The sequence below is a fragment of the Manacus candei genome, unplaced genomic scaffold (assembly GCF_025592945.1).
Source record: "Manacus candei isolate 608988 ecotype Guabito, Panama unplaced genomic scaffold, ASM2559294v1 h1tg000046l, whole genome shotgun sequence".
Lineage (NCBI taxonomy): Eukaryota > Metazoa > Chordata > Aves > Passeriformes > Pipridae > Manacus > Manacus candei.
The window spans coordinates 14,821,639-14,849,264 of record NW_026138094.1 but is presented as its reverse complement, the minus strand read 5'-3'; the positions used below and the strand labels follow the sequence as shown (position 1 = coordinate 14,849,264).

Genomic DNA, 27,626 nt, shown 5'->3' with positions numbered 1-27,626 from the left:
GCTCTCCCAAGCCCTGCTCTCTTCAGATTTAAGAACAGATTGTTTGGCCCTCTGTTCTCATGTTCCACGGGGATGTCTCTTGGTTTTTCAGCCACCCACTCTCCCCACAGCACAAACCCAACCAGATCTTACTACACTGAGCCCACCAAATCACACATTTTTCCCCAGGGGTGGAGGAGTGAGAACAAACAGCCCCTGTGAGATGATGTTCACACCCTGTCAGTGCAGTGCTGTGGCAAAGCCAGAGAAAGCAAAGCACAGCAACCTGCAATTATTAGAGCTGGGTCACCAAAATAATGCTGACACAGAGCAGGAGCAAAGTGCTTTGGCCAGCACTAATTTTTTATTTTTTTTTTCAGCTGGGATTCAAGGAAGAGGCAGTTTGGAAAAGTGGAACTGCCAGAAAAAGCTTCACCTGCACCACAACTTGTATGTGGGGGGCTCCAAGCACTGCAGGAAGGGCAGCCTGGAGCACAGACACAGTGGGGGACAGATCAAAGGCAGGAAACTGAGCTGGAAAAATAAAAATCACCACGTGTACATGGAGTTTTACACTGCAGGGCACACTCAACCCAATCACTTTGGAAGAAATGTAGAAGAGGAACTTCTGCTGGTCCATGAACCTGAAGTGCAACCTCTGATGGAGCAAAGACTGAGAGGTGAACCTGCACTTCCACAAGGTCAGGAGGGCTTCAGTTTGGATTTATCAGATTTAGAGACCGTAAAACTGGTTAGAAATAAATAAATAATAATTGCTGCCTCTGCTGAGCAAGAACAACCAATCAACACAGTGACAAAGCACTGCTGTGGCTGAGGTGAGAACCACAAGGCACAGCAGGAACTCTGCCAGGATTCCCTAAAATAACATGATCTCTTCCCCAGGAGTCTCCCTCGTGCTCTGAACAGACAAATGACTTTACAACTACCACCAGAAATCTTTCCAGAGTCCACCTCCAGCCCCCTTGCTCCAGACCAGAGCTATATTGGATTGTCTGGGGGTTTTTTAAACCAGGAATGTGCAATGAACACGGTGTAAGGTGATCCCACAACAGCTTGTACGAGGCAGGAGTGCTAATTACTCCTTTGGGGCTGGGCAACAAATGTAAACTCAGACACATTAATGTCTGCTGAAGATATTTTTATGCTCTGAGGATCCATCTCAGATGGTCCAAACCTCCCCCAGCAGCTGGTGGGTCTGCACATACGAGCACAAACATGGACTGCTCCATCTCCAGCCTTCCACTGACACCCACAGCACCAGTAATGCTTTTATTACCTTCCCAAGTGTCATTTTTCTTTAATGGAACACCCAGCAGATTAATAAAAGAGCTGGATTTTAATAAAGGGCATCTATAAGCAGAAAATAATCAAATATATCAATTTTTAAGTAACTAAAGACCCGGGAGAAGCAACAGTCCCCTTTTACAGAGCTTCACCACACTTTTAAAATGGTTTAAAAGTACAAAAAAGATGCAATTCTGCAGGACAGATGTCTCTAAACAGCCTGTGAGTGTAAGACAGCTGGGGGAAATAGGGACTTCCTTTGAAAAGTTTTAATGGCAATCAGGAATGTTGAACAGTCAGATGAATTTTAGGTCAGAGGTTTTAATTGCAAGCAGTTTCAAACACAGACAGAAATTCTGTGTGCACATATAACACAGGAACAGAGGTTTAAGCCCAGATTATGAACCCAGAGAAAGTGCAGTAAGACAGATGCTGAAGATACACAACAGTCATGGTAAGAGATTTGGATTTAAAACTAAAAGGTTGCCTTACACCACCCAAGAAAAACTCTCTGAACCAAAGTCATTTTGAACTATAAAGAACAAAAACAAAAATGCAATTTATCTTGAATAAAAACATACATTCAAGAAAAGTTACCACATCAACTTTTATCTCACCTCTGTGCATTATTTTATGCTTTTCTCTCAGATATGTGAGTCCTTTTATTACCTAAAGGCAAATAAAATAAAAGAATTTAATTTAGGAAGCAGAAGAGCTGATTGCATGATTTTCCCTAGAAGAATTCCAATTGAATGCAGCTTCACAGAAATCCCAAAATATAATCACTGCAAATCAACACTGAGTTTTAATTTGTGCCTCCAGCCCAGACTAGAAAAACAGTCAACCAACCCCTTCCTGGAAGTTTTAGACACAGAGCTTGTTGCAGAACAGACATGAAAAGGTAACATGCCAAATTTTTTCAGGAAGTGTTAACTCAGTTCTTACCGAATTTTTGAATTTTTTGGATCAGCTGATCCAAAAGCAGAGAATCCAAGCAAACCCAAGGGAATCATTCCCAAAGCAAACCCCACGTTCATCTTCCCAATGCCCTGAGCTACCAAACAACGACATGGACAAAGATGCTTCTTAAAAGAAATCTGGGAATATTGCCCTCTCCCTCATCCTGAAGAGGTGCCCTCGTGGCTGTGGCCCTGGGAACAAAGCCCCCATCCAGCCTTTGGGATGGCCGGACACACTCACCGCGATGCTGACTTTGCCCAGGATCTGCTCTGGAATTCTCCCAGCCTTCTTCAGTACTTGATCCAAGGAGCCACCATCCTAAGAACAAATATTTGACTGGTCAAGCTTCAATTAAATTACTCTCAAACATCTCAAACAGGACCACAGACCCAAACCTAAACACATTCAGAAAGAGAAGCTCTTCACGTTTGATTTAACGCCGTCAGGGTTCACATCTGACCCCAATAAATCACTCCCCGGGAGCAATGAGCCACTTTTATGTTTATTTTAAACAAACATTTGGTCACTAACAACATCCCCTCAAATAAACACTGCACACAATGCTCTTCCACGGAGCATTTCCGTGGTTTGGATCTCTGTGCACAGACAGCTCCGAGCGAGCAGGAATTCTATAGATTCCTGTAACTCTCCCCTCCAAAAGAGAAGATTCTATGGATTCTGATTAATGGGGATGAAAACTCATGACACTGGAAAAGACAGAGCTCTCTTCCTGAAAATCAGGAGATGCTACACCTCTTAGTTCTGCATGTGCAGGGTGACTCTGGCAACGTGGTTTGGCACAGAAAGAACCAAAACTGGAATAAATGGGTTTAAAGTTCCATGGTAAGTGATGGCCTTGTTTATTGGATTAAATAAACTGACTGCACACACACACACACACCCCCACAGAGCAAAGGCAAATATATCCCACTGTTGCCAAGAGCTTTGCAGAAGGAAAACTGGAAAAAAAAAAGCTATTTATTTTTAGCAACTGATTCAACAATAGGCTCGTGCAGAAGGTCCAGACTCTCCTGAGCATAGAAGGCACAACCAAAGAAGAAATCAGAAGGTTATTTTTCAAATTTAAAACGACATCCTCTTGTCTGGATCAGCACTGGATAACTCCCAGTATTCAGGATAAAAACCCAGCTGGGGAAAGCAATTGCCTTTTGCCTTTTCCCATCCTTTGGAGTTCTCACCACCATTTAAGCATGTAAAGCAAAAAAAGTGGAATGTGAAGTTTTATTATTAGAGGACTAAAAGCTAAAAAACTCTTATGAGGAGGGAAGTATATAAATACTTATTTGATCATGTATTTTTGTAAAAAAACACACCCACACACTCCACACTCGATTAAAAATACACCAGCAGAAAAAAACATCTATATAAAAGTCTTGCAAAAGCAGCCTGAATTTCTGGACAGCTGTCTCTGCTGAGACACTGGTGTATTAACAAGGATTTTGTACAGAAAAAAAACCCACCTTTTTCCCCCTCCCTGAGGACCAGACAAGGCTGAACACAATTGAACCTTCAGTGTCTTTGAGGAGCAGCCTCCACTCCTCTTGCCTGTTAAATCCTTGCTGCTCAGCAAAGTCAGGCATTGATCTGGAATTCAGGCACCTAAAAATATCAAACACTCAAGTTCCATGCCTTTTCCACCTCCAACTTTTTGTTCCCATCCCTACTTCTGTTTTGTAACCCATGGCTAAAAATACGATTTCTGAGTGGTAACGGCTGAGAGAGACCCGTGCAAAAATAAGACAATGGAGATGTTCATCCCAAAAACTTCCACCCAATGATCTGCATCAAGCTTAATGGCTTAATTAAGACTACAGTTCAAACAATCTAAATTTAAATAAATTCAGAACTCGGTGATCAGTTGTCCTGTGTGTAAAATCACGTGTCCAGTCTGACTTAGATCCAGCCCTGAACCACCAGGTTTCACGCTGCCTTCTTGTAAACTGAAATATATTTACTGTCAGATATATGATATTCCCTGTCAGATACATTATTCCCTGGAATTTGCAAGCACTGGTCGCTCCTGTTAATTAAATGAATTAAATAAATTGATTTCTTTAGGCCTTTTATTTCTCCCTCTAATCACACCCCACCACCATCTCTCTCCTTGTTCGCTTTGACCGACGGCGGACGTGCACGTCCGTGACACTTCAGCTATTTCAGCCAGTTTTAACATCTATTTTCCTGCTTTTCAGCACTCTCCACAATTTTGAGAGCCCTGACTCTTCCCAGTTCCCAGCAGGGATCTGTGTTTTGGGGGATGCACACCTTCCCCTGGCTCTCACACGCCTCAGAACGGGATCGTGAGCGCTCGTTCCTAAGCAACCATCGATTCCTTCTAAAAATTCTGAGAGGCCACAGAAGCACTAAAACAATCACATGTACTTGCCACCAAAAAGATACAGCTCCCCTCCAAAGAAACAGGTTGGGTTTTTTTTTTCAAGGGGGAAAAAGAAAAAATCAAAAGGTCTGCAGATGTGTTGTGTTTCACAGGGTTAAAAAGCTCTGCAGAGCAAGGGAGGCAACAGATCTGGCTGCCCTTTAATTACAGAGAATTTACTTTTCATGTTTGGCTCCATATGGCTGGAGAAAGGCAAACAGATGTCGAGAAGAATGTGTACTTTGTATTAAAATGAAGCACGGTTAAAAATATTTTTTGGCGTTAAAAAAGTTGTGTAAGATCCTTCTGGGCTTGTTCGCCGTCCTCTGTGTTTGCATTTTCTGTGGAATTTAAAAAAAAAAAGGACAAAATACGGATTTATCTTAGTAAGAAAAAAACTAGAAGCTATCTGGTCCATTCTGCACAAAAAACAATGTGAATCCAAATCAGAACAAGTGTTTAAGTAGCAGAATTGGGTAAATATTTTGAAATAAAACAAAACAGGAGGACCAGGGATAGAGGAGAAGTCATTGGGAGGCTACACTTGTACAGCTTCAACATCCAGAGAAGAGCAGGGACTGGAGATGGGGATAAAACAAATCCTGGCAATATGGATTCATCTAAATAAGAAAAAACTAGAAGTTATCTGGTCCATTCTGCACAAAAAAACAACCTGAATCCAAATCAGAACAAGTGCTTAAGTAGGAGAATTGGGTAAATATTTTGAAATATAGAAAAACATGGATAAAGGAGAAGCCTTGGGAGGCTACACTTGTACAGGCTTCTGTAGATGAGCAGGGACTGGAGATGGGGATAAAACAAATCCTAACAATATGGATTCATCTAAATAAGAAAAAACTAGAAGTTATCTGGTCCATTCTGCACAAAAAAACAACCTGAATCCAAATCAGAACAAGTGCTTAAGTAGGAGAATTGGGTAAATATTTTGAAATACAGAAAAAAACATGGACAAAGGGAGGCTACACTTGTACAGCTTCGACTTCTGCAGACAAGCAGGGACTGGAGAAGGGGGTAAAACAAATCCCAGGCTCAGCCTTGCAGAGCAAACCCAAACCCCAGAATTCACTCTTTATTGGAGTAGAAAGGTCCCTCTCAAGCACTGTCCCCTCAGGCTGTGACACCCGGGTTTTTACACTAATGGGCTGCTAATTACCCAGCTCAGACACATTTCTGAGGGAACAACCGACAGATAAGTACAAAAAGTGCCAATGTAAGATCCCATCCAACCTTTTATCCCCCTGCACCGATGACCTTCAATGGACTCACCATGTGCTCCATGCAGATGGAGATCTCCCCATCGCTGTAGAAGGCCCCATAAAAGCCCACGATGTAGGGGGAGTTGCACTCGTGCAGGACCTGCAGCTCCCGGATGATCTGGTTCCTGATGGCCGGCTTGATTTCCAGGTGGATCAACTGGGAAACAACCCACTCCTGGTTATTATTGGCACAGGGGCCAAGAGCCCTCCCCGAGCAACAGGTTTTCAATAGCTCTGAGCCTGGGAAGGTTGGATTTCATGCCCTCCAGAGGCCCCTTCCAACTGGGATTACTCTACAATTTAACTGTAAAATCACCCCATCCTTGTTTTTTTACCCACCACAACAAAGTCAGAGCACCAGCACCTACAAAAATGCAGGAATTCCACCTTCTTTTCGAAACTACAGCCCGCCACGACAAAGTTGGAACACCAGCACCCACGAAAAGGCAGGAATTTCACCTTCTTTTCACAAAATACCTCTCCATCAGAAAGTTTTGTGTTCCAGCACATTTCCCTAAGGAAAGGTGTCAAAGATGCACGGACTCAGAAGCAGCTGAAAAATGTCTTTACAGGTGTTTGCAAAGCATTAGTGGAAGGAATGGGCTGAACCCCCAGTTAAAAACCTCCTCAACACTTCATTCCACCAGACTGTTCATCTCACCCAATACAAGAAGTGTGTTTCTTTTATGAAAGATTAAGAGCCATTACAAAAATAAAATTTTAGTTGATGTATCAAAGAGAACTGCAATTCAGCAACCAGCTCCATCAAATATGAATGAATTCGGGCAAAATTTCCTGTTAAACCCACAGCAGGTGGGGGAAAAAAAAAATCAATTAAATCGATTTAGATCAAGAAAACCTCAGTGACTTGTATATTTTGTAATTCTCACACCTCAGAATTGGGCTTTTTTTCTTTGCTTCTCTTCAAAGTGTGTCCTGAGGATGGTTTATTCTCTAAGTCAGCAGTGTATCCCTCTTAAAAATAAACATTTGAAATCTTTAACTTCTCTAAAAAAAAAAAAAAAAAAAAAAAAAAAGGAAGTTCTCAGTGCAGCATAACAATGGGACCTGGGATGAGGGTGACCTGGGCTTTATCCTTTGCACTGCATTTTGCTCCCAGAGATCCTGAGAGGAAGCGAAAGCTCCTCACGTCAACAGAATGAGAATTAAAACATCCAGCTATTTCAGCCACAAAACAAAAATTTAAAATCTCAGCTCTCCTACGAAGCAGGTCCCAACTGCTCCAGGTTGGAAAGCACGGGGCTGAAGCACTGAAAAATATCCCACCCCAAGGACAGAACTCTGCTCCCCATGATGGAACTACACAACAGGAGATGGCACTGACCTCCAATGCATTCCCTCATTCCCATTTTTTTGAGTTCTCTTTTACTCCAGCATCATCCAGAGCCCATTTCTGGTGTGTGCCCGTGAAGGAAGCTCTTAAGACAGGTGACAGCTTTGCCATTCCTCTAAATGCAGAATATTGTCACTTTTCCCTAATTTATAACTTCCAGTAACTTCTTTTAGGCCTTCTACTCCAGGGAAGAGAAAAGAGAGGGGGGAAGAGGGGGGAGAGGGGGGAGAGGGGGGAGAGGGGGGAGAGGGGGGAGAGGGGGGAGAGGGGGGAGAGGGGGGAGAGGGGGGAGAGGGGGGAGTGGGGGGAGAGGGGGGAGAGGGGGGAGAGGGGGGAGAGGGACAAATGCCCACCCTTTCATGACTAACACATGGGACACTATTCCCGAAAAACTGGGAAATTTAGGTAAGATAAGGAAGTGCAACCTTTCCTACTTTTGGAAGCACATCAAATTCTCTGAAAGGAGGCATTAAATAGTCATTTCTGTGTGTCAACACCCCTTACTTCTCCAACTAAAGCCCCTGTATCTCAGAGCCTCCTTAACAAACACCATCCCCACACCACTGGTTTTGAGGCCCTCACCTTCCTTGCCATGATGAGCCCAGAGGGCTTGTGGGACACTTTGAAGACCACACCACCATTCCCTGCTCCCAGCTCGCTGATCTTCTCGAAGTCATCATCCTTCAGCTCCCCCACCTTCTGTTTCTGGGTCAGGAAGGCTTCGAGGCGCTTGCGCTGCTGCTCATCCAGCTCCAGCTCCTCCAGCTTCTTCTGAAGGGCTTCCAAATTCGTCCTGCACCACAGAGAAAGGACAGCAGGATTATTAAACTGAGCTTACCCAGCAGTGCTGGAGGAAGAGCAACGGAGCACTGAGGTCAGATATTAAATCCACCAGATTTTTGCACCTCAATATCTTATTTAGGACCATGAGACGTCCTGATTTAAACAAACAGTGTTTTATTTCAGATAAAGCAATGACAAATACGTGATATCCAGTCTCCCCATCCCTGGGGTTCTGTCCAAATCCACGTGGAGTTTTCACTCCCTCCAGAACTGCCTTAATGACTCTGCATTTCTGAGCTGAGTTCCTGAATCCCTGCACAGCACTCCGGGCTATTTTTAGCTGTGTGTTCTCAAGGTTGTGTTGTAATTTCCTACAGGGTTTGGTAAATGTTTTATCTACTGATTTTCATGTAACTACAGAACTAATAATTCATTCAGAAGCTTCTTATTTAGTAAAAAAGTCATCGAGCACAGTCAAACACAAACTCATTAAAAACACAGTCACTAAAAACATGGAAGTCTTTTGCCCAAAGGTTTTTAAGCTTATTTTTCCTTCTGTTTAAGGGCACATCTGCTGGAAACCCAGTTTTAACATCATTAAGCAATACAAAACAGAAGTACAAAACTTTTAACAGCAGTTAAATTTGGGACTACAAACACAAGTTCAGTTTTCCAGGAAGATTTTAATAAGTTCAGTTCCTATGGAAACACTTCACTCCAATATGACAGCTTCAAACTTCCTGCTTCCAACTGCAATGATACCTTGTTGCAAGAGTAAATATTTAACAGCAAATACCTGTTTTGTTTTGCCAAATTTAATGCAACATTCCCAGGGAATACAGTGTTGCTAGGATGAAAAACTTGAGGGAAAGAATCCACTTCTTCGGAGCCTAAACTACTTCCCATTAAAAAGTTAAACTAAATTTCACCAGTTATCAAGAAAACTATTTCTATTTATAATTTTATAATTATAAATTATGATTTTATGATTTTATAATTTTAATGTTAACTTCAAACCATGTTGTACAAAGGGACACCCAGGGAGGTGCTGGTCAGGTTGATTCTCCATGAACAATGATAAATAAACTCCAGACTCCACTGAAAGACAGAATAATAGCAGGCTTTATACCTTTATAATCATACAAGAATTATCCTAGAAATCCATGATGAGAAATCCCCCTGTGGAGATAAGCAGGGCTCACAGAAACATCCAAGTTAGTCTGACTTACAGACTCTGTTTCAAAGATCAAGCACTAAGAAAGAGACACATTTTTGAAACCAAAAAAAAAAAAATGCAAACCTGAAAGATCAATCACTGGGTTATTTTTGCCCCTCAAAAGCTCCCAGTGAAGCAACAAATCCCAGCCTGAAGTGCAAGGGAAGTGTGTCTTTCCTAGGACAGAGCTCAACCAGCTCTCCTCACACTGTGATCACAGGATCAGAACTGAAGCAAAGCTGAGCAGCCCTGACTTTCCTACAATAAATTCCAGAACAACGAGTGCTGGACACAAACTCCATATTTTACCTTAGATCTTCTCACTGCTGTGAGAGACAGAACTCACACCTTTGCCATTATTTACAAGTTTTGAGGAGGAACTTGCTGTCGTTTTAGGGATTACTGAGGAAGGCTGGGCTGCCCATTTGGAAAAATAAAAATCCAGAGACACAGAACCAGGATGAAACGAGGCTTTTCTCGCTGTGCTTTCAAGAAAATAACTGTTGTTCAGTTTTTCTCTGAAGCACAAGGGGGTTTCTGGCCTTGGAGACAACACAGAGATGCTCGAGCACATGACTTGGAGCAGACAGTGCTGGTGTGATGGAACAAAACACTCCTCATGCTGCTGCTTCACCAACAAAAAAATGGGCTGGGGGAGCATTTATAACATCTCTTTACTCTCATGTTTGTCTGGATAAAGCTTCTTTTTTTTTTAATAAATTGCCCGTTTCAATCTTGGCATTCACTAAAAATAAGCATTTCCTTGCTTGAAAGTGTTAATTATTGTTGGGGTCCCCTGCTCAAACACCAGCCAAGAGATTCCAAAGGCTCTCAGAGATGGGAAAGTATCTATTCCATGGATTTCAGCACACCAGGTTTCTCCATGTAGAGTTTGGCCACCTGCAAAAATCACCAGAATGTTCTGAGCTCTCGTGGTCAAACCTTCATTACTCGTGGTGATGAGCAAAGCAATTCTCAGATCTCACCTGAGATTTTCAGGACCAATTCTTTAACTGCAAAGTAAATCAGTCTGAAGGCTTTTTGTGAAAGGTATTAACCCAATAAATGCATTGTCAGAATCACTATTCAGAATGCAACTATAGTATCTCCAGTTGGTTCTTATGATAAGAATATAACTAGAATTAGTTTTATGACACCTGAATGACAGACACGAGGAAAGAATTGATTTTTTTTTCATTCTGGTCCTTTGCTTGAAGCACTAAATATTAATCAATTTAAAATGTAAACAGATAAGTAAAAAGAGTACTTCTGTCATCAAAATTGGTGGTGGTAATTATCTCTGAGTATTTCCAGGAGGCAGGAATTCACAGGTTTCAGTTTTTAACTCAGAGTGCTCTAAGAGCACTCCTGTGACTGGTACCCAGGACTGTTATTTGGACCCTCCCCACATAAAAACATCACAATTTGCAGTGTGAAGCACAAAGAAACAGGTGGATAAAGAAATCATTACATATCCAGTTTCCCAAATTGAATGAAAGCACATACAAAACAGAGAAGAGGGAATACTCAGGTCAGTTCATCACCAGGACACCACGAAAACGTTCAGGAAGCTCTGGCAGCTAAAAGCAGCAGCACACTCCTGTGTGCCTCCAGAAGGAGCACCAGGAGTCACTTAATCTTCTATAAAACTTTTATTCAGAGACAAAGATTCCCATTAAAATTCATCCCCATTACCTGCTGCAGTCCTGGAGTTGTGTTTTTCCCTGTCAAGGCACCGAGCCTTTGCCAGGGATCCATCAAAGCAGGAGATCATCAAACCAGCTCAGGGCTCCTCTGTGCCAGCAGTAGGTCAGCATTTAATTTATTGCTCCCAGTTTGGAAGCCAAGCACACACCAAACACGCTGCACTGGGGATGGGATCCAGCTTTCCCAGTGGGATCAGAGGGATGAAGGCACGGGGAGGTCAGGGCTGTTCTCCCCATTTGTTACAGAAACGGTGCAATCTCACACAACACCATCAGTAAATATGTCCTTACTCAGCAGCAGAAATGCATAAACATGTTGTACAGCCAGCACACAACACCTCTGAGAAAGTGCAGTGTCTTCAGACACAACGACTGCCAGATCCCCCTCTGCCACACGAAATGGGAAGTTAAAAAAATACACACCCGGGGCAAGTTTTTGGGGGAGCTGGTTGTTCCTTTCCCTCCTCCAAGTGCAGCACCAGGTACCAGGTGCCCCAAAGGAGGAATTATCTCCACCCACACTTGACCAGGGAGGATCCTGAAGTCAACATCACCTCAAGGAAATGCTGCCAGAGCCAAGGAAGCACTGAGGGAGCCGTGGCCTCCAGGTCACTTCTGTCACCTCACGGGTTTAGAGAAGGCAAGAGCAGCACTCAGAGCACACAGACACACCACACCTTCCCAAAACAACCCCTGGGGTGTGCAAGGAAACCTCACCTCCATCCCTGCCCATCTGAAATCCTGGGGGAACACACATCCAGCCAGTTGGTGGAGGTGAGGAAGGTTTCCCAAGGAGAATCAGTGTGGGATCCTGGGAGCTTTGGGCCACCTCACCTGTATGGAAGCTCATCTGGGACCTTTGAATTGTGTCACCTCCCCCAGTCCCTCACCTTCTGACAGTGGCCAGAGGTGGATGCTCAGGAAAAAGAATCCTGGGTAGCAAAACCAGCAAGAGGCAGTAAATGCAGAGCAAGACCTGGAGTTAGTCCTGCTCTGACCATCCCATCCTCTGCGTCCCAGAGGTGCACGGGGTCTTATCCACAAACTCCTGGATGGACAAGGCGTGTCACAAACACCAACCCTCTACCAGGTCACTTTTTGAGCCCATCATACTGGTCCCTTTAAGTTTGATTGTAGATTTTTTTTCAGGTTTTCTTTTTAAGCACCAAACCCCCCTGATTTCTGACCACTGTAAACGTGCACGTCCCACACGGGCACTGCAGGGACAGGGGAGGGAGTTGGGATCATGAGCAAACCTCACCCTGCACACAAACACGGGCAGAAGGCCAAGAGGAGGTTTCTCAGTTCCTGATTTTGGGGACAGCCACCTCAGCACCGAGGAAAACACTCCTGGAGGAGACACACCAATGTGTTAGAGCATATTTGCTCTCTTTGAACCAGCAACGAGAAGAGAAATGCTGCCTTTAGTCTGCTGGTACAGAATGGCATTAAAAAAACCAGAAAATAAATCCTTAATTCATATAATACTCCATCCCTAACAGGTTTTTTTTTTTTAATTCCTATTAGTGATAAGTTAATCACACACTCAACCCTAAAGGCTATAGCAAAGCAGTAACTCAGCTATAAAGTCTAGTTGAGAGAGAGAGAAGAAAAATGTGGTGCTGGGGAGGAAAAAAAAACCTGACAGTTTTTAACAGTAATTTGTCAAATATCTGTTCCAAGCCATTACTATCAGTTTTACAAGCTGAACAATTAGCAGTGAGTGAAAGCATCAAGAAGTACTTTCACTTTCAGATCTCCTGTCGCATGAGGATACAGGCTTGGGGGTTGTTTTCCAGAACAGTGACAGTAATGCTTTCCCCAAGCCCACACAACTGTCAATTCAGAGAACAAAGCAGGCACTTCACTACATAATTTCCATGAACATCCTCTCTCAGGGAGCTGAAATTAAGCATTAGGAACATGAAGACACCGTGTGGTTTGGAGAACACACACTACTATGTTACGTGACTGTGCCAAACCCGGGCAACAAGACAAAGTCCTGGGAAACTTCTCCTTGAACCAAGAACACTGCACAGAATCACAGGGGAGATAAATGGAATTCCACAAGTCTCATGGCTCAGTGCACAGGTGAATGTCTGGGCTGACTCCGGGGCAGCCTCATAAAACTTGCAGTTAAAACAACATCTCCAAAAGATCAAGATCCAAATTCCCCATAAATGCAGGAGTCTGTTTTGGAAAAGGAGTCTGTTTTGGAAAAATACACTGCTTTGCAACTCCTGCTTATTTACAATCCTTACAACATGTTTGAGGTTCTTTATAAATTACTCTTGTACTCAGGTGGGATATACGACTGTCCAAGGCACCTGCTCATTTCTAGCATGAATTTTAACATCTGAACACAGATTCCCAGACTGGGTTGGGTTGGAAGGGACCTTAAAGCCCATCTTGATCCACCCCCTGCCATGGGCAGGGACATCTTCCACCAGCCCAGGTTGCTCCAAGCCCCATCCAGCCTGGCCTTGGACACTTTCCAGGGATGAGGCATCCACAACTTCTCTGGGCAACCTGTGCCAGGGCCTCCCCACCCTCATAGTAAAGAATTTTTTCCTGATATCCAATATCTAACCCACCATCCAGTTCCACCCTGCACAGACTCAGCTGGGCACAGCGTGAGGTTTAACACCAGCAGAGAAGAGAACGGCCCCGCCAGAGTCAGACACTTGATTAACATCTATTTCTTAGTAAAAGGCATGCAAAACAAAACTGTTAGAAAAGCACTGCTCTGCCCAAAAGAGTCTCCTGCTGCCCTAATTCAATGGAAATCCACATTTTTCTAAAGCTGAAGGCGTGTATTTTAAAGAACAAAATACATGACACAACTTCAAGTCTCCTGTTGAGTCTCCAACCAACACGACATCCGAGCTTCAAAAACTCCTTCCAGGCTGAGCTGCTGGGGAAGAATCTTTGCTTTAAGCCTCCCTCTCTTTTTCTTTGGCCTAACCACTACTCCATGAAATATTTTGGACTGTTTTTCCTTAACTAAGCCAAATAACACATGTGAATTGAAGACAAAGCTCACCAGGGAGTAAAGTCCCCAATGCCAGCAGTGGCCCAGAGTGGCACAAATGTCACATTCATGCCCTGGGTGCCTCTTCCCACCAGGTTTTTTTGCAGCTGTTCCCAGCCATCCCTTGGAACTGCAGCCCTTTATCCTGGGTGGCAGCAGGAGGTGCCAGCAAGGCTTGGGCACCCCCTTGGCACACAGAGCCCTGTGTTTAACAATGCAACCAGGGGGGTGGGGTTTTTTTCCTGAGTTAAAAGGCTTCCTCAGGACTTGCTGGAGCATTGCATTCAAGGTTTGCCCCGAATCAATTTGGTCATCTCAAGTTAAGAAATTCAGGAGCCAAATCTCCAGAACCAGAAATGCAAGTTTTCCATCTCTCTTTCACCACGGATTTTTTCCCAGCCAGCACTGGAAATCATCAGGATAAAAGGAACCATGGGGCAATCAACATTTCCTTATGGACTGAAAAATGAACTTCTCAGGAATTTAAAACACAGCTCTGAGGATACACAGAATTATAAATCCTGATTAAGAGCTGACACAAGGTATTCACCCAATCCCTGCACTTCCATCATTTTATGTCTCTGAACTCGGAGTCAAATATAGCGACAGGACCAAAGGATAAATACATTCAGCAGCAAGGGTAACATTACCTCCCCAGCTCTCTCCTGTGGTAGTTACACAGCCTTTGAGAGACACGACAATAATAAAAGAGATGAAGTTACAGGATCAGTTTTCAAGGCCAGGATTAGAACTGAGCCTCCCCTGTGCAAGGGCTGAGCTGGGAGCAGAACAAACTCCATCCAGAGCCACAGTCCCCAGACCTGGGACTGGGAAAGGAAACTGCCAGGATGGGCTAAAGAAAACACCAAAAAGACCCCATAACTGGGATTCTGAGAAAGCCAGGGATGGCTGGTTTAGATCCTTGCCTGTGTTTTAAAAGGATGGATTGCATAACACAGAACATCCCTCAGCACAGCCTTGGAGTGGAAGGAATTAATACCTTTCACTCAACTCTGTCCCAGTACACACAGAAACATTCACATGTAAAGGCACACACATCTACATCCAGACAGAACATTTTCTCCCAAAATAATGTATTCTGTAACCTGCTGACTCATCTTCCCACCACGCTGAAAAAAAGAAAAAAAGTTCTGGAAAAGCAGAGAACAATGCTGAGCTGTCCAAAACACTGGGAGGAAGAAAGAAGAGTTGCCAGGAAGTTTCAAGGGTTTGTTTCAAAGAGCCATAAGGAGATTTTTGAAGAAGATACTCGTTCATCCAAAGAATCCCACACTGCTGGAATACCTCCATCCCAGTTCTCAGTAAAATAATCTGCTTCCACCCTTATTCCTTTTGCATCCCTTGCCCAGTCCTGGACACCACTGGATCCTTCCTGCTGCTGGATTCCTGTGGGGAGGCTCAGTGCAGGTCCCCAGCTGCCAGGAGGGAGGAGTTCTGCTGGAATCCACTCCCCTTTTGCTCAGACAAGACTCAGGATGCCAAGGGCTCCTCAACCAGCTGTTTGCCAAGAGATGCTGAGCACTGAATTAGCCTTTCCCAGTTGTTCAGTTCCCGTGGGCACCAACTGGCAGGAAGCCTCGTGCATTTGTTCCAAAGTGTAATCAAGATTTTGTCTGAGTAATATTGAACACATATCAAAGCAGGAATCATCTGATTACTAATTTCTAGCAAGGCACAGAGAAAGAAATCCATTGCTTCCTCAAAAAAAAAAAAAAAAAGGGGAAGAAATTAAAAAGTCTTTGGAAGAAAGAACCTGATCCCCAAATATACAGACACCTGGAAAACGGTGTTGCCAGCAAATGTTGCTTCCTCCAAGAGACATTTTTGTGTTTTGGAAGAGGAATTTCCACAGTAAAAAGCCCAGTCAACCCCCAGGGCAATGGGGGGAGAACACATGCAGCTGTAAAAGGGGTAACATGCAAAAAAAAAAGCAGGAGGGGCTTTCTAACTGGAAAATTTAGAATTTAAGAATTTAAAGGGAACAAACTACCTAAAGGTTTATAACAGAGAACATAAAATTCCTCCCTCAGGTAATTGCAGAACGTTTCTCCTGTACACACTGAAATATTTAGTCAAAACCCACTCTAATAACTGGCTGATGTATGTCCTGTCTCGTGCAAATTCCCCACAATTTTCATGTTTGTTTTTTTAAATCAGTGCTAAAGCAAAGACCCTTTTCCCAGGTTAACAACAGCAGCACTGTTGTTTTACCCATAAATAATTCAACTACATGTTGGGGTTGAGAGGGACAAGCTAAACCCTTTTTTTTTGGCTATAGATAATACTGGAAGGTCTCACAGGTAATTCCTTCCTCTTGAGACAAAGACTTGAGACTATTCAATTAAAAGATGTGCTGCTCAGAAATGGTTGTAATTACTGAATTTCCATATTTCTCAGCAGTGTCTCTCAGGCTGGGAATGTACAGTCACTTCATCCTGCAAAGGCCTGGGCTCCTGCCAGAGGAGGTGGCTCTGCCTTGTCCTGCCCTGAGCCATTCCAGTCATTCCCAAGGAACCCACTGAAAAATTAACTCAAAATACAGCCCAATTCCAGCAGGATTATTTCCCTGGATAAATCCACCAATGCTGCTGTGAGAACAAGAGGACAGACCCCCAAAAATCCATCTGGGCTTCTCTGGAGGGTGAGTCCTGAGCCAGGAGCATCCCCGTCTGACTCAGGGAGAGCTGGTGCCAGAAAAGCAGCTCCAGCAAGGAGGGGACAGGACTTTGCAGAAGGAGCAGGATCTTGCACAACCTCCATTGTGAAATCACACCTCTGACTATCTGCAGAATCAGCTCCAGGGACCAGAAAAGCAGCTGGATCCACAATTACAGCTGCACTTCCCTCCCCAACATTCGTTTTTACGCCCGGTTTTTATTTAAACTCTCCTGAACCAATTTAAAATAAAAATAAATACACAACATAATAACTAAAATATTCCTCCATTACCATCACCATGCTTAAATATGACTGTCAGAACATAACAAGACAGTATTAAATGCCTTAAAATCTTCCCTACATCCATAATTGCCACCTAAAACCTGCCTAAACCAGCCCAGGTCAACGTGCCACTTGCACTAGTTCCTGTCCTAGTGGTGTACACTTGTTTTTCTCAGCACACTCATCCAGAAATAATACAAGAAGCCAGGGAAGTGCTGCAGGCTCTCACTTTTCATTATTTTATTAGAAGAGATCACGTGTTCTATTAGTTTACTTAAGTAACATTAAAATGCTGGTTCTAATTCAGTGAGGGCTCATGCACATTAAAAGAGAAAGCTGTGCAGGAGTATATTTTAATCCAAAATATCTCTCATACCACATGTATTTGGAAGCTTGGCTAATCCTTCACGAGGAGGGGATTAAAAAAAGAGAAAGTTTCTAATTTTTTCTTAAATATTTACAAGCTTGCAGTAATTCTATGTACATATTGAATGCAACTGCAATCCAGGCAGAGCAGTCATAAAATTCCAGGGTTTAATCCTCCAGAACACTCCACACAGGCACAAAGGGCTCCCCTGAAATCCAAGGAATTCCACGGGGAGAAAAAAATCAAATAACAGCAAAGAAAAAATCCCCCCTGAAGCAAAAATTTCCCTCTGAAGCAAGGCAGAAGTGACCCAGCAACCACTAAAATTAACAACCCTGAAAAGCTGCTTTTTATTTCATCTCAGCTCACATCCAAGAAAACTGACCAAAAAAAATCACTCCATGGAGGACAAATCCTCTTGGAACGAGATCCACTGGGAAAAAGCCCCCAGTGGAACCTTAAAGACCACAAAAACCAAACCAGAAACCCCCCAGCTGAGGGGACATGAGTGTCCCTCCTACTCCCACAAAGCCCAAATTGAAGTTCTCTTGGAAAAGATACTGAAAAACACGAGGACTGCAGGATGCACAGTTAGAAAGCAACTGCTTTTTTTTGCAAATTTCGATGCAAATTGAAGTTCAAACCAGTTCTGCACAATCCCCAAGCTTTTCTTTGCCCATCAAACCCAGGCAGTTGCACTCAGAGGTCCCACCAGCCATTCAGGGGCTTCTTTAAATGCATTTTAACCAGAATAAACAGCAAAAACAAGCAAAAAAAATAAACAAACAAAACCAAAACAAACACCTAAATTATGTACCTCAATATAAAATCTGATTTAAGATATAAAATCTTATTTAAGGCTTCCTTATCTGGCATTTAGTGGCCTATGCACAGCAAGCTCAAAACCTACTTGTACTTATCTTCCCTGGCATTTTATATCAGATTTCTTGTTGTAAATATGACCCTTCCCTTTGGCTTTTTTTTTTCTTTTAAAGATGCAATTAAAGATTGACACAAATAACACAAATATCTTTCTTTTCGTGTGAACAAAAAAACCTGTTGCAATACAGAAAGTGGCATCACCCCAAAACCTGTCTCTTTCCAGAGTTTCTACTTCAACTTCTGGGGCTGGTTTGGCTTTAGAGAAACAAGAATTGGGTGACAACTGCCAGATGTTCAAAGCCACAGGGAGCCAGAAGTTTGAAAGGAACATAAAGTGGAGATTTGTTCTGGGTTTTGTTTGTTTTTTGGTTATTTAGACCCTAAACCATCCCAGCTCGTTCAGCCCAAACACTATTCCTTCGATCAATTTTCTTTCAGGTTTGGTTGGTTGTTTTTTTTCCCCCTGTGTCCTGTGCAGAATCTCTGCACAATTATAAACGTGCAGCTCTCAGAAGTACCAGAATGAAATTAAAGCTGCAGCTGGGCAGTGTCAGCTTGGCTTTTGATGAGCTGAAGGAACACAGGGCTCGGGAGCAGCAGCAAAGTCCAGCTCTCACTGTGGGAAGTGTCAAAAACCAGAAGGGAAGCTCAAGGCACAGGAAAACCTCTCTTGAAGTTGTCTCCACTGTCCAACAGGGCAGAGCCAGGGATTTGGAAGGCCCCAGAGAAAACCACAACATCCTGCACAAACAGTTTAACTTTGTTTTTAGTTGGATATATCAGTTTAAACAGTTTATTTAATGTATTAGTTTAAATAGCTTAATTTAGTTTTTAACAAATAAAATCTGTTGCCAGAGAAAAACATCAGGAAATTTTCATTAAATTGTGTATTCATTAAATGTGTGTGTGTGAATACATATTAAATGCATATTATATGTTGTATACATTTATATTATATAGTGCATACGTTTATATTATATATTGCATATTAAATGTGTGTGCATATATATGTGTGTATATAGATATATATTCCTCATATATTATATTATATATTATTACATACTATATTATTGTATATCATATTGTATTATATTATTCTATATTCCTCATATATATATATATATTAAATTTATTCATTAAATGTATATTTAAATTGTAAGTGTCCCTAACTCTCCTTTATACTACCTTGCCAGGAAAATTTTTTTTAAAAAGAGAGAAAAGAGAGAAAAGGAAATAAAAATGAGGACAAAGTCACGTACATGAGACCCAGGCCTCCTGCCCACTTCTCACAGCCCTGTGAGTTTGTCTGACTCCAGGCAAGGAGTCCCCATCACCAAATAAGGACGAGAGAGAGGACAGGACACAAATGGAAAGCAGGACATCCTGAATCATCCAGGCCCTGCTTTCATTTCCTCCCTTTCCCCTTCCTTTGTGCCAGGAAGTCCCAGGATCAGACGGGTTCATTCCTAAAAGCGTTAATGAGTTACAGAACCTTCCCCCTGTGACAGCCTCTAAATTCCAGTGTGGAACTACCCTGGCTGAAGCACATCCACATCCCTTTGGGCTTGTGCCAACATTGCCTTTGGGCCTGAATAACTTCCTTCCTCCGGGAGATTTGGGTGCTTCGCTCGCTCCCAGGCAGGAATTTCATCGCCTCGCTCGGAATCCTCCTGTCCCTCAGCCAAGTCATTCGAGCTCTTCCCATTCTTTCTCGGCCCCGAGGAGCAGGGAAGCGTTTGCAAAAGGACAGGTTTGCACATGGGGGAAGCAAAGGAGGCTCTCACACAGCCAAAATTCCAGGGAAGCAGGCACAGAGCTTTAGGAAGTGTTAGTACAGCAGCGTGGGGATGCACGGAATACTTGGAACGCTGGACGGTGCACAAACACCTCCACTGTGGAATTCAGGGGGAAAGCACAGAGCAGGAGAGGGGGGGAAAAATAAACAACCTCACACATGAAGGAAACGAAAAACAAAACTGTTTTCAACTTAATCCCAACGACATTTTCAAATTCTCATGCAACTGTTCCTTGCTGTTTGAGATCTTTCCCGGTGAGGGTTTAATATTAGCAGGATGAGGGGATATTTCCAGGATTGATTAATCCTGGCTGTTTATAGGACAAGTGGCTGCCGAATTTACTTTCACTAAGCTACTTCTTTTAACAATACAGGACATCCCTAAGCCTGGCAAAAGCCTATAAGAGCTTCCATATGACAAAGAAGTCTGGGAGACACACACCCCCCCCAGCCAGATCAACACACTGAGCAGAAAATGAGGCAGGACAGCTCATCTGTGCAAACAAGACTCAACACTCCCGTGTGTCTCCAAAGGTTTCCAACAGGTAAATGAGTATCAGACATGGAAATGCAATTTAAAATTAATGACACTCCTTGAGGGAAGAGATAGGGTATTTAATATATTGCCAGCGAGGTGATTAACCTCAGGTACCACAATCAGCAAGTGACTGGCTTATCAGATTTATTCTGTAGAACAAAACTGGTATGCAAAGGGATCCCTGAAGACTAAATCAACACATCCCCAACTGCCTTGAAGAAAATCAACTGGAAAATGCTACACAGGCAAGCATAAAATATCAGTATTTTCCCCCTGTCAATCCAGAACAAAAGCTGCATAATATTCAGATCATAATGCTTAGATACAATCAGCAACTCCTGCCAAAGAACAGTTTTTAAACAGCTCATCTCTCAGTTAATCATCAAAAGAGTTTGCTAGAAAGGTCACAGCTGGAGCTGCTAGATGCTGAATTTTTTATTTTTTGGGGGGTGTTGGCTCGTTTTTGGGGTTACATTTCTGTTGTGGTTGGGTTGGTTTTGGTCGGGGTTTTTTTTTTCAGACGTTTGGGTGGTTTAATGAGCTCTGAGCCTGCCTGAAAATGAGCAACGACACTTGCAGTGCACTTTAAAGCCCTGGACTTGTACATCTCCCTGCAATCCTGCCTCCCGTCCCTCCGTCAGGGTGGTACCTCAGCACATCGGAGCTCAGTTTACACATCCCAGAGGACACCGAACTGACCATACAGGGACAGGAATCTGCTCCTCTAAGCCACAGCTTTGTTTCACGGCTCAGTGAAGAGCCAGCCCAACACCTCAGTCTAAAAATCAAGGTGTGAACGCCGACCTGTTAACCCCAAACTAAAACCTTCCACAACACCTCGGGTGCTGGAGCTTTATCTGCACGACTGAGCCCATCCCGCTCACCCACAGGCAACATGTAACAGAGGTTCATCAGCAACATGTAGCAGTCCAATATTGGGTATTTTCTCCCGCAGAAGCGTCCCCACGATCAGCTCAGACCTTCCCACATTTACAGCGTCATGTTTGTATCACACCCAGCAGAGCTCAGAGGCTTTTCCCCCTCCACACACACGCACTCTCCCTGCCGTCCCCAGCACATGTTAATCACCGAAAAACAGATTTACTGCAACTCGCGATTGTTTGGTTTAACGCCAAGGACAGAGGGAAACCAAAACAAAAACACCTTCTCTACAAATCTGCGGTTTCCAATGTAATTTCTCCCACACGCGCGTTGATGAAATATGCTGCTGGAAACGTGTAATTTGGCGCTCACTGGGTAATTATATAAGCTAAGAATTGAGCAGACACCATCAGGGACTAGGAGAGGAGAGTTATTCAAGTTTCCCTCTGTTTTCCCACCGGTTTTTTTTTTCCACCTCGCGTATGTGACAGAAGTTTGTTTATGGCCGACAGCACCATCCCTTCAGTCGGCAGCGGAGGCTCCGAGCGGGTACCGCGCAGGGGGTACCCCGCGGGGATCGGGATGGATAACCGGGATGTTCCCGGGGTAACGCGGGCAGTGCCGGGCAGCCCCGCAGCCCGCCCCGCGCCCGGCCCGCGCCCCCCGGCCACACTCACTCGGCAGAGCTGGTGCCGTTCACGGCGGATCCATCGGGAGCGGGGTTCAGCTGGATCGGCCCGGGCTTCTTCTTCGGCATCTTGCGGCGCGCGGGGCGCGGGGGCGGGCGGGGCGGCCGCGGCCCCGCTCCGGGCGGGACCGGCCACTTCCTGCGCCGGGGAACGCGCCGGCTGTCCCTCGGCCGGCGCTGCCCCCGCGGGCTTGCGGGAGGCGGCGGGTGCGGGTGTGGGAGCGCGGCGCCCGCTCCGAGCGCTCGGCGGCTGCGGCGGCACTGCCCGGGATGGGGCTGGGGAGCCGGAGCGGGATCGGGAGCGGGAGCGGGAGCGGGAGCGGGATGTGCCCGGCCGGGACCGCGCCGGCGCGCGCCGACCGCCACCGCACCGCGCACGCGCGGGGGGAGGGCGCATGCGCACGGCGCGAGGTGAAGCCGCGGGGAAGCGCTGCCCTCAGAGCGCCCTCAGCGCCCTGTGCCGGGGCGAGGCGCGATGGGGGAATAAAGTCCTGCCTTGAGCGGCGGGAGGCCCTGGCACAGCCTGCCCGGAGAAGCTGTGGCTGCCCCATCCCTGCAAGTGTCCAAGGCCAGCTTGGACGGGGCTTGGAGCAACCTGGGATAGTGGAAGGTGTCCCTGCCCATGGAATTAGGGCTGGAATGAGCTGGTCTTTAAAGTCGTTTCCAACCCAACCCAGTCTGGGAAATCTGTGATCTTCAGATGTTAAAATTCATGCTAGAAATGAGCAGGTCATATATCCCACCTAACTACAAGGGTGACTTACAAAGAACCTCGAACGTGTTGTAAATAAGCAGGAGTTGCAAAGCAGTGTATTTTTCCAAAACAGACCCCTTTGCGTTTAAAGGGAATTTGGATCTCTTGGAGATGTTTTAACTGCAAGTTTTATGGGGCTGCCCCGGAGTCAGCCCAGACATTCACCTGTGCACTGAGCCGTGAGACTTGTAATATCATAGAACCATAGAATAATATATCCTTTTACTTCAGTCAGTGGCAGCTGTTCCTCCAAACCAGTTCTCTTTCCAAGAGGGAGAATTTAAATGTAAGGGTCCTGTTGTTTAGTTATAGATCTCAGGGGAGGTGGGATATGGAATATTTGGATCAACAAAGCCAACCCAGTCTTTTTGATATACAAGACATATGAATACATCACTTAAATGAACAACTTCTTTACAGCTGTGGACAGGTTTTATACTGCCATGAGTGGATTCAGACACAAGTTAAAAAGTAAGTGCAGAGGAACTTCCATAACAAAATTTATACTGTAAATACTTTCTATAAAGAACCAGTCTGAATTCTGCATGTTTGAATTCTAAAATTAAAATTGTGTTTTTAATCAAAGTAATCATTAACTGAAATGATGAACATATGATGCAAAAATGCTGTATAGTTCCTGACATCTTAAATTTCTAGATTAAATTACTCTTTTCACAGCTTTGCCGTTCAAAGACCTGTTCCCTCCATCCAATTCCAGCTATTAAGGGAGAGCTCCCTCCTCTGGAGCGCTTTATTCTTGCGCTGAGAACATCGGGCTGTGGAAGCGCTGAGAAATTACTGAATTCAGTAAAATCTCTTTTAAAATCCCTGTGACCCATAGCACAAAACGCAAAATATGTTGGATTCACTGAATACAGAAATAAATTCACGTGTGTATGGGCTGATACCACCGAAGAAATCAATTCTGTGCTGTTGTAGGTTGGTTTGAACATCTGTAAAACAAACAGATTTAACCTCAGGGCGTTTGCAACCGAAAATTAAGTACATTTCCCCAGCCAAAACAAAACACGTGTTTTGGGAATTTGAATGTTCTCCGTGGAAGGAACTGCATTTTCTTCACAAACAGGTGTTTCTGAGGGTGAATCACAGAGGAAAAGATGAATTAAAAATAGGTGGTGGTGTAATTTCTGTGAGAGGCTTCTGAGCAGGGAGAGTTTCTGATTTATTGATTCCACCACTGCTTGGAAAAATAGAGGTAATTTGTCTCTGTAAATAGAAGTGGAACAAAGAAACTTGTCTTCATTACCACTTTTTTCCCTTATGGAAACACAATTTTTTTTCTAATTTCTTGTCTGAAAAGAAAACCACAATTACTGTATAGATTAATTGCAGCTAAATTAGCCCAACTTTTCAGACTCGACTGCCACATAAAACTGCATATTCCACTGCCAAAACATGCACACACAATCTTCTATTTGTAAGATTTAACACTTCTTAATCTATTTAATGGTTAGCAAAGTGAGTTAAGGAAATAATTAGTCCTTAAAGCAATGGAATTTAAGAAGCCTGGTTCGAATTTGATTAAAATCGGACAACAGGATCAAAAATTAGTCAAAGGGGGCTGACAGAGAGACTGCCTTGAACACCTTGTTTTCCTCAAGAAACAGGAGCACTGTGGGTCAGAACAAAATTTAAATGCTTTGTGATGTACTAAATTAATGTTTAAGGTGACTGTATAACGTAAAATTCAGATTAGATTAGCAAGATATAAATATAAATAAATATAAACCCCCAATAGCTGAAATTTGCTTAATCCCTAAGATGTGATTTCCCACTAACACAGCTACAATGGGACCAGTTGTGCCGAGGGTTTATCCCATGAAAAGCTTTGCCAACATAATATTTAGAGGGTTTTTTTTGCAGAGCAAATGCTGCTCCCTTAGGAATAAACCCCTCCAAGCCCAGAAACAGGCAATTATCCATCTGACAGGTTTGCTTTGCCATATATTACTTGTAACAAACCAGGAAATGAGACTGAAATATAAAATAAGGTGCAAATTTTCTGCAGCTTTTCTAATGGAATTACATTAGTCCACACAGAAACAAACAGTAATATTTCCATGTCACCTAAACTAGAAACCAGAAGCGTTTTCTAGAACAGAAGCAACGTATGCTGGGGCTTTTTCTGTTTGTTTTTTATTTCCCTGACTTATTATTTTATCAGCATGTGGCTGGTTATTCATTTCCTGAGGAAAAACCAATAATCAATGTCTGCCAGCATTTGCTTTTTATTTAATTAGGAACAGAGGACTGGAAAGAACCACTTAGATCACCAAGCCCAGTCTCTAATTAAACACTCTTCAAAAAATATCGATTCATCAAAGTTGCACAAATATGGTCAGTTTTATAACAGTGTATCTCTGCAGAGACTGTGAGTGATCTTCTGCTTTTTTTGTTTGTAAGGGTTTTTTAGTATAAAGAGTGGCTATTATTTCAATGCAAAGAGCTCATCACACAGACATGTGATTTTCAGTGATTTTATATGGCACAATTACAGTGCTTTGCACTGGAAATTAGCAGCATTTGATCTATGATTATTATTATTAAATCTTTGTGTTAATTTTCATACTTCAAGTGCCTCAGTCGATTGAAGAAATTGGCCATATCTAAAAAGTTCAGACAAATGGATTCAATCCTAAAAAATCCATTACGTGTTCTCCATATATTTAATGTATTCTTGACTGTAAAAGATGCTGCTGCAATCGGGAATACACATTTTAAACATTAACTGTTAAAATAATTTTAACCAGAAAGTAACTACAATTGATTTTGTCGTACTAGAAGGAATACATTAAATTACCAGAAACATTGTATGTCAAATTTGAATTTATAGAGGAGGAAAAACCCAATTCCTTTAACATGTTAATATTTTTGATTAATTTGTATAATTTTGTTTGAATGAAGAGACTGTAATTTAAGCCAGATACCCTTCTATGGACTGGGATGTAAAATATGAGAAGGATTTTACAGCTCCCACTGCGTTGGAGTCGGGAGCCTGGAGCCTCTCCTGTTGTTTCTGCAGCCCAAATCCTTACATGGCATTTTCTGTGCACAGCTGCCAAATCCCCGAGGGCTCGGCATATTTATTCCAGCCTGGACAACTGCAGACTGTTCAGTTTTAAATTACCAGGAGGCTCTGGCTGACATCTGGATGGAGAGGAGCTTGGGATCGCTCCCTGTCCTGGGGCTGCAGCGTGTCCAGGGAAGGGAACGGAGCTGGGAAGGGGCTGGAGCAGCAGGAGCGGCTGAGAGAGCTGGGGGGGCTCAGCCTGGAGAAAAGAGGGATCAGGGGGGACCTTCTGGCTCTGAAACTCTCTGACAGGAGAGGGGAGCTCCCAGGGAACAAGGGACAGGAGGAGAGGGAACAGCCTCAAGCTGTGCCAGGGGAGGCTCAGGTTGGACATCAGGAGGAATTTCTCCATGGAAAGGGTGGTCAGGCCTTGGCAGGGGCTGCCCAGGGAGGTTTGGAGTCCCCATCCCTGGAGGTGTCCCAGGAAGGACTAAATGTGGCACTCAGTGCTCAGGGCTGGGGGACAAGGTGGAGACCGGGCACAGGGTGGATCCATGGGCTGGGAGGGCTTTTCCAACCTCAATAATCCTGTGATTCTGGGAAGTGAGAAAGGGCTCAACAGGCACTATTTTAAATCCCATCCCTGGGGCTGATTCATTGTGGGGCTTTGCAACATTTGATACTTCAAATTTAACCCTCATCCCTGTCAGGTTTTGCCAATGAGGTGATGCTCCAGAGAGCCGGGGGGGGGGCTGTGGGTGCTGGACATGCCCTGGCCATGTGCCCTCACAGCCTGCCCATGGCAGGGGGTGGATCAAGATGGGCTTTAAGGTCCCTTCCAACCCAACCCAATCTGGGAATCTGTGATGTCCAGATGTTAAAATTCATGCTAGAAATGAGCAGGTGCCTTGGGCAGTCATATATCCCACCTGAGTACAAGGGTGACTTATAAAGAATCTCAAAGGTGTTGCAAGGATTATAAATAAGCAGGAGTTGCAAAGCAGTGTATTTTTCCAAAACAGACTCCTTTGTGTTTATGGGGAATTTGGATCTTTTGGAGATGTTGTTTTAACTGCAAATTTTATGAGGCTGCCCCGGAGTCAGCCCAGACATTCACCTGTGCACAGAGCCATGAGACTTGTGGAATTGCATTTATCTCCCATGTGATTCTGTGCAGTGTTCTTGGTTCAAGGAGAAGTTTCCCAGGACTTTGTCTTGTTGCCCGGGTTTGGCACAGTCAGGTAACATAGTAGTGTGTGTTCTCCAAACCACACGGTGTCTTCATGTTCCTAATGCTTAATTTCAGCTCCCTGAGAGAGGTTGTTCATGGAAATTATGTAGTGAAGTGCCTGCTTTGTTCTCTGAATTGACAGTTGAGCTGTGAGACTGTCCTGGCTGGAATTCTTGGCTATAAGGCTTGTGGAATTTACTGGTAGGCTGTGGCCTCCCCATCCCTATGGGAAGTGTCCAACGCCAGGTTGGACAAGGCTTGACGCAACCTGGTCTAGTGCAAGGGATCCCTGCCCACGGCAGTGAGGGTGACCACCCTCACTGTCCCTTCCCCCCAGCCCACTCTGTGACTCCACAGCACATCCCACAGGGAGCGGGGAAGGATCGCTCTCTCCCGCCCCTGGAGCCCCTCAGCCGCCCGGCCCCGCCCACAGCATTTTGGCGCCAAACCCCCTCAGCCGCCGCTCCCGAGAGCTCGCGAGACGCGCG

General features: G+C 44.1%; 1 protein-coding gene across 1 annotated transcript in view; it reads right to left on the bottom strand.

Annotated features, from left to right (window-relative positions):
* MAP2K1 (mitogen-activated protein kinase kinase 1) overlaps positions 1–22,455 on the bottom strand; it is a 32,469-nt gene extending 10,014 nt beyond the window's left edge. The window contains exons 1-5 of the mRNA XM_051796913.1: positions 22,112–22,455; positions 7,856–8,066; positions 5,930–6,076; positions 2,485–2,562; positions 1,902–1,953 (exon numbers count right to left, since the gene is read on the bottom strand). Coding sequence (XP_051652873.1) covers positions 1,902–1,953; positions 2,485–2,562; positions 5,930–6,076; positions 7,856–8,066; positions 22,112–22,191 — 568 coding nt within the window. The 5' untranslated portion in view covers positions 22,192–22,455. The remainder of the gene's footprint in view (positions 1–1,901; positions 1,954–2,484; positions 2,563–5,929; positions 6,077–7,855; positions 8,067–22,111) is intronic.
* Positions 22,456–27,626: the final 5,171 nt, after the last annotated feature.